The 18,327-nt window shown below is 34.3% G+C and overlaps 1 protein-coding gene across 1 annotated transcript in view; it reads right to left on the reverse strand.

The window, feature by feature from the left end:
* Nucleotides 1-239: 239 nt before the first annotated feature.
* ANO3 (anoctamin 3) overlaps nucleotides 240-18,327 on the reverse strand; it is a 242,626-nt gene continuing 224,538 nt past the window's right edge. Inside the window, exons 21-27 of the mRNA XM_066364170.1 lie at nucleotides 17,557-17,654; nucleotides 15,762-15,895; nucleotides 14,370-14,522; nucleotides 9,775-9,922; nucleotides 5,330-5,410; nucleotides 5,047-5,152; nucleotides 240-3,313 (exon numbers count right to left, since the gene is read on the reverse strand). Of these exons, the coding sequence (XP_066220267.1) occupies nucleotides 3,131-3,313; nucleotides 5,047-5,152; nucleotides 5,330-5,410; nucleotides 9,775-9,922; nucleotides 14,370-14,522; nucleotides 15,762-15,895; nucleotides 17,557-17,654 (903 nt within the window). The 3' untranslated portion in view covers nucleotides 240-3,130. The remainder of the gene's footprint in view (nucleotides 3,314-5,046; nucleotides 5,153-5,329; nucleotides 5,411-9,774; nucleotides 9,923-14,369; nucleotides 14,523-15,761; nucleotides 15,896-17,556; nucleotides 17,655-18,327) is intronic.

The following is an 18,327-nucleotide window of genomic DNA, read 5'->3' on the forward strand; positions in this document are numbered from 1 at the left end:
AGTTCTCAGCTCTGTTGTTTCTCTACGATCTGTCTGGATTAAATGCGAACCTGCATGGGTCAGGCAGCTTTGGTGGCCACAGCTACTGGCCCTACATAGAACTAAAGAATGAGCAATCCCCTCTCCCCATCCACACTCAACAAATCCCAACTTAATTATTTAAAAATCAAGCAGGATTAAATTTAACACGCAAATTATAAGAAAAAAGTATCACATGATAATTTATTGAGTGAAAAAGGTTCCTTTCATTCCATTCTACAATAGATTGTGCTCAGAGTTGTTCGGGAAGAAAGGGCTGCATTTGGAAGTGGTACCTCATGCAGTCACTCGGCAGCATTTTACCTAAAAGTGCATGCGCAGACTCAGACAATTACAATCTATTTCCATTACAGTCTCAAGCAATTTTCCACGCACTAGACTGTGAAAGCACTTCAACTTTGAACAACTTGTCAAGGTTGATGACATGCACATATGTATATATATTGATTTGCTTGAAAAGACAACACTGTAGAATATGAAAAAATATAAGCAGCATTCATGTAATACAGAATTCCTGAGAAGAGTGTGTGCTCTATAAATCTTTCAGAAATAATTTATATTCATATGAAAACCATCATAAAAAACATTTCTTGCAGCTGAAGCAGAGTGCTCTAAACGCTAACAGACTGTGAAGGGCTGTCAATATTTTGTTGTCAACCACATTGAAAGCATAGCTAATTTCTACTTCTTTGTTTCACAGAAGGAAAATTTCTGATACTTTTTTCATTGTTTTCTAATTTTCCATCATTTGCAAGAATATCAGAGAAGACATTTTCTAGAGCAATAAATTATAGTTTTTATTAAAAATACCTTCTTATTTTTATGTTTTTCTCTCTACACAATCAATATGATTTTAAACCTTGATGGTGGTTATGTAAAAATAACTCAGAAAGAGAAGAATTCTCAAGGGCATGGCTGTCATTAATTTTTTCGCTCTATCATAAGGCAAATGTCTTCGTCTTGTCTCCCTATTTTGGAAAAGACATAAATCCAGGTTATGAACCTGACTGGCATAAAGAGTATTTATTCTCAGGCATGTATGTGTATACACTTAACTAAGAAAGAAGAAGAAATGCAGATGTTATGCAAATGAAAGAATTTAAAACTCCTTGGTGTAGTTAGTTGCTATGATAACCAGGCAGAAGAAACAGAACTTCTCTGGAATCTAAATGGAAGAGTCCCATGTGGAAAGGGTATGTGAGGGATGATTAGAATCTGAGGTCATTCTCTTGCTCGGATTCAGAAGACAAGCAATAAAGTGAATATTTTTGTCAAAACCAACCAACCAACCAATCAACGACTATATCAGTTTTTCCCTAGAAGGAAAGACTAACAAGTCACTTTTTTTTCAGTGTTAGAATTATAAAAATAGTTCCCCACTAAGAGAAACTTCATCATTTTCTTACTAGAGAAAAGCTAGCATATGTACAAAGTAGCTTTATTTCCACTGGGTTTAATTTGGTCTTTATGAATTTTGGAAATAACTGTGACTTGTTTAATTGGACAAAAATTAATTGGACAAATAATAATCATATCTATGTATAAATGTGTGAATATGTGTTATTCCTCACCTTATTCTTGGGATGGGGGTTGAGGGAGAGACTGAGATTAGCTTTGACTGTTTTGCAAGGAAAAGTGTCTTGAATTCTACCACACATTTCCTTAACCCAACTCTTCTCTTCTCTTCTCCTCCTGCCCCCATAGCTTATGCCTTCACCAAACGTTCTGTAGTTCAACATCCCATTCTTCCCACCACATCCATCTGTGAACAGTCACACTCACAGATACAGTGTTGACTCTGAAATAGCAACTCCACAACAAAGCAAATCTTCCCCAATTAATTTGCCTTTGTTTCTAGAGAGTTTTCAAAAATAAAGCAAATCAATCTATCAAAGCAATAGTCACAGAAATCTTCCTTCAGTAATGAAAAGAAAGTGAAACTCAAAAAGATGTCATTTTTTTTTTTACAAATTTATATTCATGCATTGTTTTCATTAGCTCATGAGCACGAGTGCACGTTGTTGGAAAAGCTTAAGAATTGCCAAGCATCTGACTTCTGTTTTCCTGAATAAACAAGTCACAATGGTGTGTGCTGTGTGGTGCACCTGGTCTCAGAGCTGCATAAACTGTAACCTAAATAACACATTGTCAAGGTGCAAAGGTACAAGGAAAACCAAAATATTTACAGCCTTTCAAATTATTCTGTGAGGGTCTATGTAATAAATCAGCAAGGAAAAAATTAAATATACTATAAAGCAACCTTCCCTGGTAACAGAAGAATTACTTGTGTTCTAAATGATATGAGAATAAACACTCATATTTTGTAAGTATGTGGCTCTATTGACATTCAGTAAAAAAAAAAATCCAGTACAACTGGTTCTGCCAGTGATACAACAGATTTGAATAGAGTGCAATAGAATGTTATTTCAATGAATGGTATTCTTTTTAGAATCTCAGATTTTTGGTTTGACAACTAAAGCTGATGTGCAACTCTTCAACTGCATAGTCAATGTAGAGCAGCATAAATTCCCTTTGGCACAGATTCATAATATCAGCAAGAGACAAGGGAAACTCTTATGAACCTGTAAGCTGAAAGGGCATGGATTTCTGGCAGCAAAGGCAATAATTCATTTAAGTAATTTCTTTAGAGTATCTCAACTCAGCCTAAGATTCCAAAGTCAGATGAGTATGTGAGTAAACTCCACACGATACTTTAAGTCATGCCTGGCTTGTGAACATTTACATGGAAATCTGTCTCTAGAAACCTTACCATCACCCTTCCTATTAAGTTACAGCGAACAGAAAGAAGGTGGAGGTTTCCAAACACACAACTCCCTGAGTCTTTTTCTGAGAATTAGATCCTGGTTTGCTACAGTGTCAACCTAATCATTTTTTTAAAATCATGAGTCATCTTTTTCTTTTCCCCAGAAGCTTGGATATTCTAAATCCAAGAGATGTCTGTGATGCATTTCCAGGTAGAATATTATACATACAGTTTGCCAGGAATGCTTTCCTACTAGATCCAACCTAGACTTTGAAGTCGCTATCATTCTCGCTAATGGTATTGCCCCTACTGGGCACCAAATAGCTACTAAGGCCATTCATGGTGAACAGGATGACCACTTTTTCTCCGTTGTTGTTGCAAATGCTCTAGCTCAGCCTCATACATCATTTCTTGGACTAAGTACTTCTCCCGTCGTATTCGGTCATAAAGGTTCTTTGGTACATCCGGAATCAGGTACGCGATGAATGACTTGATCCCAAACACAAGGTGCTGCAAAGTTAAGATGGGAAAGTACACTTTTTATTTAAAATGTCTGAAATGCCAATTATAAAATAGAACAATCATGAGTAATGCTGCATTTGCCTTATAATCAAGCATCAGAACTCAGTATGTATCACCTAGAATATTAATATTTTCAAAAATTATATTGGGAATACTACTAGTTCTTTATATCACAGAGAAATTAAAAGGAAACAAAGAATTATTTCCTCTTCTTGCTGCCATATGTTGATATCACCATTTTAAACACTGAATGAATCAGTTCATATTTATAAAATCTTTATGCATTATGCAATGCTATTATGACATGCATTATCTCACACAGAGGAGAAAGATCACACCCAGGGAAAACGCTTGTCTGATGGATGGTAACACATAGCCTACAAGCTAGTCAGAATACATCTGCCTGTGATGCTGGGATTAGACTCAACCTCTAACACTTGCATTTTTCAGAATTTTTACCTTACTAAGTTCTATATCACTATAACTGCTTTTAAATGTTTGTGTCTGTTACATAATTATTCTATGATTAAAATATTTTAAAAATAGACCGACAAAGTATCATATATTAAAATCAGAAACATAAAATCAAAAGGTAATATGCCTGTGTTTAAAAGTACAACGCTGAAGGAGACTGCCTTTGTACCCTAGTCTGACACAGCTGCATAACCTTATGCACATCACCTAGGTTCTCTGTGTATCACCTCTAAAATAGTGATAATAATAATATCTCTTAAAGGTTGACTATAAGCACTATTTAGCTATTACCTCATATTATTATAAATGCATCTTTTTTCTTTTCCCATGAAGAATTATAGATTTTTTTAGTTTCCCAGAAAAGAAAAAAAAAGTCTGATACAGATAGAGTTATGATGATCTATGGAAAAGAACCCCTTTACCTAAAAGAACTTTGTGACAATAATCTCTCTATATGTGAAAGAAAATATCAAGGGACTTTTAACCGAGCTTGCTATGTGTGTTCCAGGAAATTGCACCGCACAGTGGATCATAGTAAGCAGACATATTTCCCACAGAAGAGCAGGACAAGAGTTTCTTTCCTCACTTCTTTTTCTCTGTGTGATTTTGACCACAGGAAACAGATACATTTAGTTTGTCCATAGACTTGAATGGTACCTAAGAAACTAAATAATATATTTCGGTATTAAAGCTCTCACTGTATCAAGCTGGTTGCTGGTTTTACATTAAGCAATGTAATAATTCTGTAGCTTCTCCCAAATTTCTTCATGGGACTATAATCTGATATTGTATGATTCTGATAATCAAAATATATGCACTTTTTATAAAAGTGTTCTCGGGCATAATTGACTGAATTATGCAAAAACATATGATCAACTGTAATTAGAGTTGATTGTTTAGAAAATGTTTCTTCATTCTCATGAATAGATAAGACCTATCTTATTAGATGATAAAAAAAACTATAGTTTCCTTTTTTGAAAGAGGCTCAAAACTAAGTTTTTAGTTCAACTGTGAGTAGCTTCTTTTATTCCAGTTTTTTGATACAAATGCCCACTACCTATCTCCTTCCATTATTCAGCTCTTGCTGTTCCACGCTTGTTATAGTGGTTTTATTGTATCTGAACCTTTTACTGGGACATACTCAAGTCCTATTTTTGAAGTCAGTGAGGAACTTACATCAAAGAAGCAACTAATATATGAGTTTGAAAAGCATTTCCTTAGAGCTATTTTATCAGTTTGTGACTAACCTCAAACACAATAATGAAGGCCAATCGAGCAGCGAGGATATGCCAGTATTGTAAGGTGAACTCATAGGGTTTGGAGCTCCAAGGGGGACCTCTGTAGTCTCGGTATCTAAAACCCACAAAATAAAAAAAAAAACAATTTCAAGATCAAAGTGTGCGGTCTCGAATGTTCTTGATTTGCCAAAACTTCAAAATGACAGTTTAAATGAGCTCATTAACATGGAGAAAGAAGAGATGGAATGATAAAAGCAAAAGGAAAACACAACTGTAATTGATAAGTCAGTACCTGCAATAGCCAGATTTTCCCATACCAAGCTCGCTCAGGTCAAAGAAGGATAGGCTATTGTTGACATATCCCTTTAAACAACTGGGAGAAAAGAAAAGTATCACATGATTCAGAGATTCATAAATTTCAAGTCCAATTTCTCCATCAGAAATGACAGGATTTATTAAGTACCATCATTCTTTCATTCTAATTATAAACACCTAGCACCTCAGCTCTCTGAATCTATTCCTTAATTCCCATTACATCTGTAATTGTACCTTAATGAGACAGACTCTTGTCTGCCATTTTTTTCCCAATAGTTTCTGTCTTACACATTCATTTGACTTACATTTATTAAGTGTTTACTATGTATCTGGCATGTGGTAATTATTTAGCATGGATTAAAACTCTATAAATATGTTTTCTAAATATGCATATAATACTATTTGGTTAATTATAATTCTACAGCCAGTCAACAAACATCTTTATTTGTGATTTATTATTACCTTATTCAATATATATTTATTGAAAACCTTATTTTGTTAGAAAAATTGTAGATGCTTCATATTCAACAGTGAACAAAATAGGCAAAAATCCCTACCTTGGTGATTTGATATTAAGTTGTGGTCAGAGTTTTTACAATAACCTTAGGACATATATAGTCTTAATTTCCATCATGTAAATTAAAGACTAAGGTTTACAGAGACTAAATAACTTTCTCTAGGCCTGTAATTCTTAAATTTTTTGGTTAGGTACCTTTTATATTTTTAAACATAAAAACTCAAACATTTTTTTCTTAGAGGTAAAAAAAGTTAATATATTAGATTACTACTAATCTTTAATACATTAGAAATTAAAAGTGAGAAATTTTGAAAATATTTCTTTAATAATTAATTTAAAATAACTATCAACTCTAAGTTAATAGAAATCACACATTTTTAAGAAAAAAATGTTGTTTTCTAAAAGAAAAAATATATAGAAAAAAAATGACATTGCTTTACATGTTTACCAATTCCTTTAATGCTCATCTTAATAGAAGATAACTAGGTTCTCATAGCTGTTTCTGCATTAAATCTATTCCAATATGTTTGAAGGATAAGTAAAGAGTCTGTTCTCAAAAATATAAATACTTTGGAAAAAAATATTGTTTTAATAACATTTCAGGTAACTGTTGACATTTTTCTCTGTATTGCACTAAAGTTCTATATCTGGTCATTTCCTACAGTTTAGTAGCAGTGTGGAATCTAAACATATCAATAAGTTTTCATATATAATTTATATTAAAAGCTACAAATTTATTTTGAACTTTTAATTTATTTTTACCTGTAAATGATTTTGTAACATCAAATATGGGTCCTTTGGAAGGTAATAGTTTCTTCAATTATACAGACCTTCTAAATGTTGATATATTTTTACCATAAGTTTTGAAACATCACAAATATTAATATCACCACTGATGTTTAGATTAGAAAAAAGTAATCCATAAATTCTGGGAAGCTTTCAAGCTCACAGTTGTAGATAAAAGTTATTCAAAATTCTAATTTTCACTTCAAAACTTGAACTTCATAACAAATACTATTAATTATTTTCCTTAAAATAAGATAGTTTTGCCTGACCAGGCAGTGGCACAGTGGATAAAGCATGAGACTGGGACGCAGAGGACCCAGGTTCAAACCCCGAGGTCACCAGCTTGAGTGCAGGGTAACTGGCTTGAGCATGGGATCATAGACATAACCTCGTGGTTGCTAGCTTGAGCCCAAAGGTCGCTGGCTTGGAGCCCAAGGTCGCTGGCTTGAGCCCAAGGATGATGGCTTGAGCAAGGGTTCACTCGCTCTGCTTTAGCCCCCAGGTCAAGGGACATATGAGAAAGCAACCAATGAACAACTAAGGTGCCACAACAAAGAATTGATGCTTCTCATCTTTTTCCCTTCCTGTCTGTCTGTCCCTATCTGTCCCTCTCTCTGTTTCTCTCTCTGTCTCTGTCACACATACACACAAAAATAAGTAAGACAGTTCTGTGTATTTTATAAAAGAGTATCTGCTAAATATCCACGTCTGAATAATCATAGTTTGTAAATCCTTATTTCATGCCAAAAAATATTTGTTGGGCCTGTGGCTCCAACAAGCACATGGCTCCTTTGAGACGACTGTCAGACTTTGATACGGAACAGAAGTGCTTTATGCACATTCTGTATTTTGTCCTGTAGGATATTGATAAAACATTTAGTAAAGAGTAGAGATTTGATAAATTAATAATTATTATTGTTTCATCAAGGACATTTTGAAATGTTTACTGGCACTTTTTAAATGGTGATTATATAGCGATGAGAAATGTCATTATGAGTCACTCTTTGTTGCCACCGTCTTGGGTTAAGCAAAGCCACCAGGAAAATTTATCGCCATTGCTTTTGCACTGTCAGTGCAAAAGTTAATGTGGTGGAAAATAAGTTATGTCTTAGTAGTAATATTAAAATAGTACTGGCCTCATGGACCCTGAAAGAGATCAGCAGAACACACGTGGAGAACCACTACCCCAGGGTAAACAGTATTTAGAACCTGGGTTCGAATGCACATCTATCTCAGTGTGAACCTGGAATTCTTCTTTTTTTTTTAACATTTTTTTATTTATTGATTGATCTTAGACAGAGAGGAAGGGGGTAGAGAGAGAAATATATATAGAGAAGAACATAGATCTGCTCCTATATGTGCCCTGAACAGGGATTGAACTGGCAACCTCTGTGCTTCAGGATGAAGCTTTAACCAACTGAGCATCTGGCCAGGGCTGAACCCCGAATTCTTCACTACACAGCCACACTACTTTTGCTCCCTTCCCTGTCCTTGACCTCATAATTTATCATTCCAGCTGTTCTCTTGCCAACACCCTTCTCTTTATTGCCTTCTTATCCTTTTGTCACCTTGTCCTGAAAATTTACAATCTGAATTTTTCTACTCCAATTTAGCTGATAAGTCTACCTGGAAAAATTAGTAACAAGATGACCCCATGTATGTGTGGTTTCAATAGCACATAAGCCCTTCATGTCTCTTGAAATTATTCTACATCCGTAGTCATTCAACATGAAGAAAATATCACATGCTATCTACCTGAAAGGCAGGCCATGAAAGTTCCCAACCAATCTTATTTTCTTTTGCCACTAGATGGCAGTACAGACACCAGCAAATAATGTTTCTAAAGAAGAGGGTTGTAAAAAAACATATCTATATATTTTAAACCCTTAAAATCTGCTTCTAAAGAATTTCAAATTAAAAGAAAAAGATATTTTTGTTTTTCATTGTTAATACTAAAACCACTTTATGTTTATACGTATAGTGTTTTACAGTACATAACATGCACCTTTTTATCTTTTCTTAATCATAGATCTAGATTGATGATATGCCTTTGGGTAAAAGAAACAGTTAAAACTTGATACTAGGGTGTTTTACTTCAAGTTAAAATCCCTTGAAAAGACTCTAAAATATAAAATAAAATGTCATGTCTTTATTACGTCTCAGAAAAGTTGAAACATTTATGTTCAGAAAGGCCTTTCAGTGTTCTGAGAAAACATCAGTTCATCAGGTCTAAGGGCTGATTTTGCCCTAAACCAGGGCTCACCCTGTTGGAGCACATGTCCTGCATCTAGATAAGACACATGCCTAAAATTATTCCTGATGGAAGGAGAAACAACTTCCCCTATCACTACTTTATCTCCTATCACAACTTCCATACCTAAGGCTAATCTCCACTAAAACTTAAATTTCTTAAATTGTTTCCCACGTACAGCCTCTTTTTCATTCTTCCCTAATACTGTACCTGCATTCAAGAAGAAAAATCTGAACAAGCCATAGTCCCTGAAGCAGTGGTCCTAAACTGGGTGATAATGTCCTCCAGGGGACATCTGGCAATGTCTGGAAACATTTTTAGTTGTCACAATTTAGGGAGTAGGACGGTTGCTATTGGTATCTATTGGGTTAGGGCCAAGGCAGCTGTTCAAGCATCTCGTAATGTACAAGGCAGTTTGCTGTGAATTCACTTTGAAAGATCTCTAGTCATCTAGCTGACAGTTCCTTCATATTCTCTATGTCCCAACCAACTAGCTTTATTCCTTCTCTTCAGCAATTTCATTAACCAGTGCGGGTCTCAGTTTCCTTATCTACATAGAAGTTTTGCATTGGATGATTTCTAAAGTCTCTTCCAGTTCTGAATTTGACTTCTAAATACATTATAACATTTTTAACATTTTGATGTCAGTGATGCATTTACCAGTGAAAACAGAGAGACTCTATAAAATTAGTTGCTATAAAACACTGTTGTTCTTTTTATCCCACTTGATTTCATCCAATAATCATATTAAAAATGCAATGGTCAGAAACATCGCCCTTAATAGTCACAGAACAAAACTTCCCAGTAAGTTTCCATTTTAGTTAAAAACAGCAAATATATCAGAAAAATATGTAAATTTCAACCTTACTTTTCACCATATTCGAAATTACTTGCACAGGGGCCATATTTGTATTCATAGACAAAACGTGGGATGTAATCAGATGTAATAGCAATTACAAATGCATTCGTGATCACAGCCAATATACCAATTCCTTCAAGAATTCCATACCAGATACCTAGTAGGAGGAAGATTAAAAATAGTGACTAAAAAACAAACAAACAAAAAACCTCTCTCAATCTTATTTTCAAATTAATATATATTTTTAAAATTTCATAATAAAATTAAAATACTTTATTTTTTTAATCTTTACATTTTATTTAGAAAATTAAGTTTAACAAGGTGACATTGATAAATAGTACATAGGTTTCAGGTAAACATTTCTATAGCATTTGAACTGTTGATTATATTGTATACCCATCACCCAAAGTCAAATCATTTTCTGTCACCTGATATTTGTCTCTCTTTACACCCTTCTCCCCACCCCTTCCACCATCCTTCTCCCCCATGTCCCCTTTTCTCTGCACAGCAAAAAAAAAAAAGCAAAGCAAAACAAAACAAAACAAAAATAACTGACAACAAAACAAATAGGCAGCCAATTAAATGGGAGATGATATTTGCAAACAACAGCTCCGATAAGGGGTTAATATCCAAAATATATAATATTTTATTTATGTTGGAACCACAGCTCTATTATTTAATTTCTTGATATAGTATTTTATTATAGATAAAACAGCTATTGAATGCTTTTCCATAGAGGGAAGGTAAAGCCCTATCTTTAAAGATTTATAAACTAAAATATCACTAGGAATTGGATCATGACTGTTAAGAATGAGACACGGTATAGTGGTTTCAAAGCCTAAATAAAACTTGCTGAAGTAATAAAAAAAAAATTCTTCAAGTTCTACACTATTGAGTAAAGTCTGAAATATACTTTACTATGGGTTTTGTCTTTAGCTTTGTCAAGTATCTTCTTAAAAATAGAAATACAAGAAAGTAAACCTTGTTTGGTCGGAAGACCTGCAAATCATTACTAGGAATTTTTTATTTCTTAAGAGGGCAACCTGGCATCATAGACTCACACACACACGTTTTTGAAATTGTATATAGTACAAACATACTATTGATTATAGTCAAAACTATGTCTCAAACACAATCAACTTAGATTAAAACATACTTATTTATAAAGAAACAAAAAGCCTTAGAAATAATACTCAAAGTGCTAACGGTAATTGGGTAGGATGGCGACTTTCCTTTCCCTGCACTCCCCTCTTCTTTGCTTTTCAAAGTCTTTGCAATACAGCTACATTGAGTTTAAAGAAAGAGAGAAAAATAAAAAAGATGTTAAAATTTCCCCAGTTGGGAAAAACGTAAAATCAATAAATCAAAATGCATAAAAAATACAGTATTTGAATACTTTAAAATTTAAAATTTATTTTTACAAAAGTTATCCTATTTAGTCAAAAGAAAAGAATAAATAGGGAGAAAAATATGTGCTTGGTTATTAATATATAAAAATGTCCTAATTTTTTTTTTTGACAGAGACAGTCAGAGAGAGGGATAGATAGGGACAGACAGACAGGAAGGGAGAGAGATGAGAAGCATCAATCATCAGTTTTTCATTGTGACACCTTAGTTGTTCATTGATTGCTTTCTCATATGTGCCTTAACCATGGGGCTACAGGAGGCCGAATGACCCCTTGCTCAAGCCAGTGACCTTGGGCCTAAGCTGGTGAGCTTTGCTCAACCAGATGAACCCACGCTCAAACTGGCGACCTCAGGGTCTTGAACCAGGGTCCTTTGTGTCCCAGTCCGGCAGTCTATCCACTGTCCCACTGCCTGGTCAGGCAAAAAAATGTTCTAAAATTTTCATAAGGCAAATGATACAAGAGAAAAATAACAAAGAACCCAAATGAGCATTTGTTACAAAAATGAAAATAACCAACATATATGTTAAAAAGTATTCAATTACTAATATTGAGAGCAGTGTTCTTCAAAAATTAAGTTTTTTTTTAATCCACTAGATTGTTGAAGCTTCAAAAATCTTATACCATCCAGTGTTATTAAAGATTGAGAAACAAAATTGTTTTAAGTAGTTGCTTGAAGTATGACTTTTAATAATATTTGTGGTAATAAACTGATACCTTTTAAAATTAAAATATGAATACATTTTACTCTAGTAGTACTATTTTTTTATATCTATACTACTGACATATTGCATATACATATAGGTGGGTATATGATATATAATACTTATAATGTTGATATCTATATCTATATTTATAGCTCTATTTATATATGTTTATTTCTCTTTATTGTTTGGTAATTAAGTATATAACTATAAAATTTATAAGTCATTCATATTATGAATATTACTACTTTATTTAAATGAATTACATTAATATGTTTTGAGCTGGAGTATGCTCATGAAGTAAAAGCAGAATCCTATACATGTTCATGAATACTTTTTGTATAGTTGTATGAGCAAGAAACACATTGACAAAGAATATGTCAAATTAATGTCATTGCTTCCCTGAAGTAGATGAAAAATGTAAAAGGGGGAGATGATTATTAATTTTTTTGTACCTTTCTGTCTTCTGATTTGAGCAAAATAATGTAGCAAAAAAATAGTAGTCTATATAGTGAAAAGTAAACACTAAAGTTAAAATTGAAGTTTTATTTTTTACTTATTTATTTTTTAGAATTTCTTTAATGTGCTTACATTTTTTACTAATGAAATCATGAATATTTTCAAATTCAATGACAGCAAATTAAAATAATAAGTTTTCATTGTTTTAATAAATGGAAAATCTAGTTGAATGGTGTTAAATCTCTACAGATTAGTAGATTTTAAACAGACTTTGGTGGTTGTTGAATATATAAATGAGTAGTATGTGTACAACTGAAAAAAAATTCTTGTAATATTAGCCAAAAACATTCAAAAGATAAAAGAAAATGTGTAGATTTGCTTTTCCATATAATTAGAATTTTTATTACAAAACTGCAGTATATTAAAACAGTATTCCAAGAATAAATAGTTGATTCAATGAGACAAACAGGGATTCTGGTAATACACCTATATTTATATAGAATTTGGTATAAACAATAGAGATGATTCAAATAGGTTTAAAAGAGATGGGTTATTTGGCCCTGGCCGGTTGGCTCAGTGGTAGAGCGTCAGCCTGGCGTGCAGGAGTCCTGGGTTTGATTCCCGGCCAGGGCACACAGGAGAAGCACCCATCTGCTTCTCCACCCCTCCCCCTCTCCTTTCTCTCTGTCTCTCTCTTCCCCTCCTGCAGCAAAGGCTCCATTGGAGCAAAGTTGGCCCGGGCGCTGGGGATGGCTCCATGGCCTCTGCCTCAGGTGCTAGAATGGCCCTGGTTGCAACAGAGCAACACCCCAGATGGGCAGAGCATTGCCCCTGGTGGGCATGCTGAGTGGATCCCAGTCGGGCGCATGTGGGAGTCTGTCTGACTGCCTCCCTGTTTCCAACTTCAGAAAAATACAAAAAAAAAAAAAGAGATGGGTTATTTAATAGTTTTTGAAAAACTGGATGTTTACTAGAAAAGAAAAGCTGGACCTCAATTTTAACCCCTTTATTAACAGCAAATTCCAGATAGATCAACACTTTAAATAAAAGTAAAATTCCAACAAAAAGGCAAATAATACAGCTAAAACAAACAACATTTAACACAATACTTGAAAATCTTGTGTTCTAAAAAAAACTTTTAAAGAATGCCATAAGTAATAACAACTATAAGAGAGATTTATCAATTTAATTATACATAGATACTTTAAACCTTATTCTTGATAGAGTAAAAAATTGAAAACCAGCATTTGAAAGTAAGTGTTCATAGCATCCATATTAAAAGTTAATATTTTTAATATGAGATAAAGATTGCCAAATCAGATATAATGGCTAAAAGTAATAAATACATTTAGTAAAGAAGAAATACAAATATATTTAATCTCATAACCATAATAATGCAAATAAATCTGATATTTTTTCTTCTTTGGATTGTTGAAGAGGAAACGACAAAATACTTGTTCCATCTAGAGTTGTTGAGGAAATGGAGAAATGGGCTTTCATTCCCTTATGGTGGCAATATAAATTGGCACAATATTTCTAGATAAAATGTTAACAAATTAGCAACAATTTTAATATACATGCTTTTTGACATAGTTCTATTCTTGCCATTTATTTTTAAGAAAAAATCAGACGAGGTATCAAGAAGAAGTTCACCTCAGTTTGTTTACGATAGCAAGAACTGAAGCAATCCGAACATCTCTAAACAAGACTGACTTTTTAAAATGTTATACAACATATAATAGAAATCTGTGTCAAGCATAAAGAATGAGGCAGAGCTACAGTTATTAACATGGAAAGATAGATATGAGCTATCTTGTAGTTACAACCAAGTTTATAAAATAGCACGTTTAGTATGAACCTACTCTCAACTAAGTTAGTCTCCCTTTCTTTTTTATTAACTAAAAGCTTCTCAGTTTATTTATTTATTTGTTTGTTTTCTTTTTATGGCTGGAAGGGAATAAGAGAAACCACATGGTATTAAATAAGATCTAAATGGCCTTAGCAGTGCCAAAGTTATCTAATTCCAGAGTCTTACCTATGTCAGTTGCTCGAGCTGGCAGAGGCCTCCGCCACTGGGTGACAAATTTGTATGCATCCAGCCTGATTTCAATGATGTTGTTTAACAAAGCCAAAAGAGGGGCCAGAGGAAAAGCAGCAACAAATATGGTGGTAAAACCAAACTGCAAAACTGTTAAGGGAGAACATTAGAAAATCAGTAGTACAAAGAATATCATTCATTGAATGTCTTCATTGTGCAGTATGAAATGATTTATAGAAAGTGCTCTTAATCTTTCAACATCCCTACAAAAGTAATATATGTTTATTCCACTTCAGAGTTGAGAAAACTATAGTTCTAATATGTTCAATAAACTTACAAAGGGGTAGAAAGCAAAAAAATGCTAAAACTTGCATTCAAACTCAGATCTTGACAGGCTGAAAATCCATGTTCTTTCTACCTTGATACCATGCAGCATGAGCGAGGAGTAAAGACAGGAGAAAAAAATTAAAGAGGAGGCCTGGAAAAATGCTTAGCTTTGGAAGGAACCCAAGACCTAATCTTGTTCTCTCTTTTTATAAATGAGAAAACTGAAGGCCAGAGAAAAAGCAAATGTCAAGATGACACACAGTACCAATGAGAATGGATTTTTTTTTTTAGGTGAGAGCAGGGGCGATAGTGAGGCAGACTTCCTCAAACACCCCAACCGGGATCCACCTGGCAACCATATCTGGGGTTGATGCTCCAAGTACCAAGCTATTTTTAACACCTGAGGTTGACCGCTTGGACCAACCTAGCTAGCCTCAGCTCCTGGGGCCACGCTCGAAACAACTGAACCACTGGCTGCGGGAAGGGAGGAAGGAAAGAAGAGGGGAGGGAAGAAGGAGAAGCAGATGTTTGCTTCTCCTATGTGCCCTGACTAGGGATTGAAACTGGGATGTCCACATGCCAGGCTGATGCTCTACCCACTGGACAACAAGCCAGGGCCAGAAATCTCTTTTTCTTAATATAAGTAAGTATGCTTTTCCCAGAAACCAAAATTCAGACTTGATCTGCATAAAGGTTTACTGTGAAAAATAATTATTATTTTATTCGGGTGGTATAGAACATTTCTTAACATAGGAATGGGTTTTGCTTAATTTTGTTCCTTTAAAATATTGCTCAAAAGCTAGGTGATTTACTATGAGAAAAACCTTCATTTTGGTCAACTGTTATAGCTGACAAATATTATGGGACAAAATGTGATACACTTCCAAGGGTACTGCTTTAATAGTTTCTCTAGTAGTGTTGAGCTAAAAGTGCAGATGTATTATATAGAATGCTTGGGTTAGAAAGGAGAGAGATGGTTTTCTCTCTTAAACAAAGGGCCTCTGTGAAACAGAACATAGTATCAAGAAGGCCAGATAGCTCTGTAGAAGGTTCTCTTCTTACCCATTTCTAAGTATTCATCCATCAGTCCGTGAATATTCATGGGCTGCAGATTCCAATCATTTTCCCACTGAGGTATAGAAGCATCTTGTACTCCCCGCCTGATTTTATGTCGTGACCACCAGTTCTGGATCAATCTACACCACAAAGTAGACAAAGGGCTTTTGAGCTCTTATTTAAGTATTTGGCGAGCAATTTATAGTGTATTAACATCAAGTCCCCTGGGACTACACTAAGCATTCCTGGGAACTGAAGATAATTTGTATGGTCTCATCTTTCACGTTTAGCATGGGAGAATAGGTCTCAACCTTCTAGAACTCTCCTAGACTCTATAAACATCTACATATTTAGTGAGAAACTGATCCTCTCATGTACTTAGATGCTTCCTGATACTGATCAAACATCTATTTCTATGATTGTTTGCCACAGGCCATCTATATAAGTACTCCTATGTTGCCTGTTGTGATTGCATCTGAGCCCTTCAATTCTCATAACCTCAAATCTTCAGGCATTTTAAAATGATATTCCTCAAACCCTATGTTTCAAAAAGGTAAGTCAAGAATAAGAAGGAACATGAATAATAGACTAGGCTTCCCAATCCTCCATCGCCTATTCTCTCTTCATTTGGAAGAGATTCACTTTAATGTGTTACGAATATTAAAGATCTGTATAAAAATTTCTTCACAAAAAGGTTCTGTAATTTACTGAAGGTTAATGAGCATTGGGTCATCTCATTTAATCTTCACAAATTCCTTATTTTACAAATAAAAATAATGGCTCAGTGAAGTCAAGTAAATTATTATAATATAAGCATCTTTAGCAAGAGGTAGAGAATGAATTTGAACAACGTCTTGGTAATTTCATAGTTCATGCTTTAAGACTGCTTATGTAACATAACACAATACTTTATGGGAAATTTCAGAGTTAATATCACCTCTCTAGCCTCAAGTTCTCTGCTGAGAAATGTCCTGATACCAATTGTGGGCCGGTAGGGAGAAAGAATCATGGTATAATTTGAAGACTAACCCTAAACTATTTATAGCATCAATCAACTAGTTCTTCCCTCATGGTCAGGAAACTTCTCAGAATAGAGATATTTTTCATCTTGATTAGGCCACAAAGTTTCCTTACCAAGTTTTTTTAAGTACACTGTATTTTGTTGTATTCTGAACAATAATCTATTTAATAGATGTAAAAGTGGGCATTCTGTGTCCTTCCATGCCAGCAGTTCACAAGTAAAACTTATCTACAGGGACCAAAGACTGGTATGGATTTGATGTTATCACAATCAATCTTTTTTTTTTTCCTTTTTAAATGTGTATATATAACAAAGTACAATTTTCCTCTATTCATGAATTTATCTTTGTTTTGTTCTTTTTTTGGCTGGGGGGAGCTGTGTGTGGAAATGAAGTCTATTAAACAACAGCACTTTGGTATTTTGATTGCCAAAATAAATCAGGAAGTTATTTTTATTCTCAAGATCCTGTACTATCAACAATGTTTTCAGAACAGCAAGTGTCTTAATGTGTTGAACAGAGTACCAGTTCCTCTGCATCTATTATTTCCTTTAGTCCTTACAGCTGTTCTGGAGGTAGATGTAGCTGCTGATCCCCTTGTAGAAATGTAAAGACTGAGTCTCAGAAAGTTTTACTAACAGACACATGGTCACACATTTAGCAGAGAGAGAACTGAAGCCTCATCTGATTGTCAAGCCCAAATTCTTATGAACTGTTCACAATACCTCTCTCTGTCTTCTCCGTAACTATATATAACACGATTTAAAAAATGAAGTGCTCACGGGTATCCCAGTTCCATGAAGTTGTTCCATATCTGCTTCAGAAACATGATCACTCCCATCTGGAGGCAGAGGTCGATCAAACAGCCACTAGGATGACACTGAAACAGAACAAGAACAGTAATGATCTTGCTGTTCTCAGTTGGCCTGAACATCCCCACCTATAAATTGTAAAGCAGATTCTAAACTCGGGTCACACTATCTCAATGCATACAGAAAATACAAACAAGAAAGCAGTAGCATGGATGAGGACACTTGACTGAGGAGTTTTCTAGATCTCTATTGATATAATCAAAATGACAACAGCAGTAACAACTAATCTAACTTTAATGAGCACTTTACTATTTGCCCAGCTCTGTGCTGGCAGGATTGCCTTTAATGAATGTTCTAGAGTACTATACATCTATTAACAGTCAGAATATAGACAAATATTTAATTCTGGGGCAAAATGTTTATGATAGATTCTTTTAAAATAACCTATCTATATCAGAAAAAGTTTTAACTTATAAAAAATTTGCATAGATAATGCAGAGAGTTCCCATACACCCCTCACCCAATTCCCTCCATTGCCCCTAACAGTATCAAGTATGTTCATCAAAACCAAGAAACCAGCATTAGTACTGCTATTAACTAAACTCTTAGGCTCTATTTACATTTCATTTTTTCAATTTATATTCTCATGGCTCAGGATATTTCAATGCATTTATTTGTCTTGTTTCTGCAGCCTCCTTTGATCTAGATAGCTTTTGAGTTTCTCATATCCTTGATAGTTTT

The sequence above is a fragment of the Saccopteryx leptura genome, chromosome 1, assembly GCF_036850995.1.
Source record: "Saccopteryx leptura isolate mSacLep1 chromosome 1, mSacLep1_pri_phased_curated, whole genome shotgun sequence".
Lineage (NCBI taxonomy): Eukaryota > Metazoa > Chordata > Mammalia > Chiroptera > Emballonuridae > Saccopteryx > Saccopteryx leptura.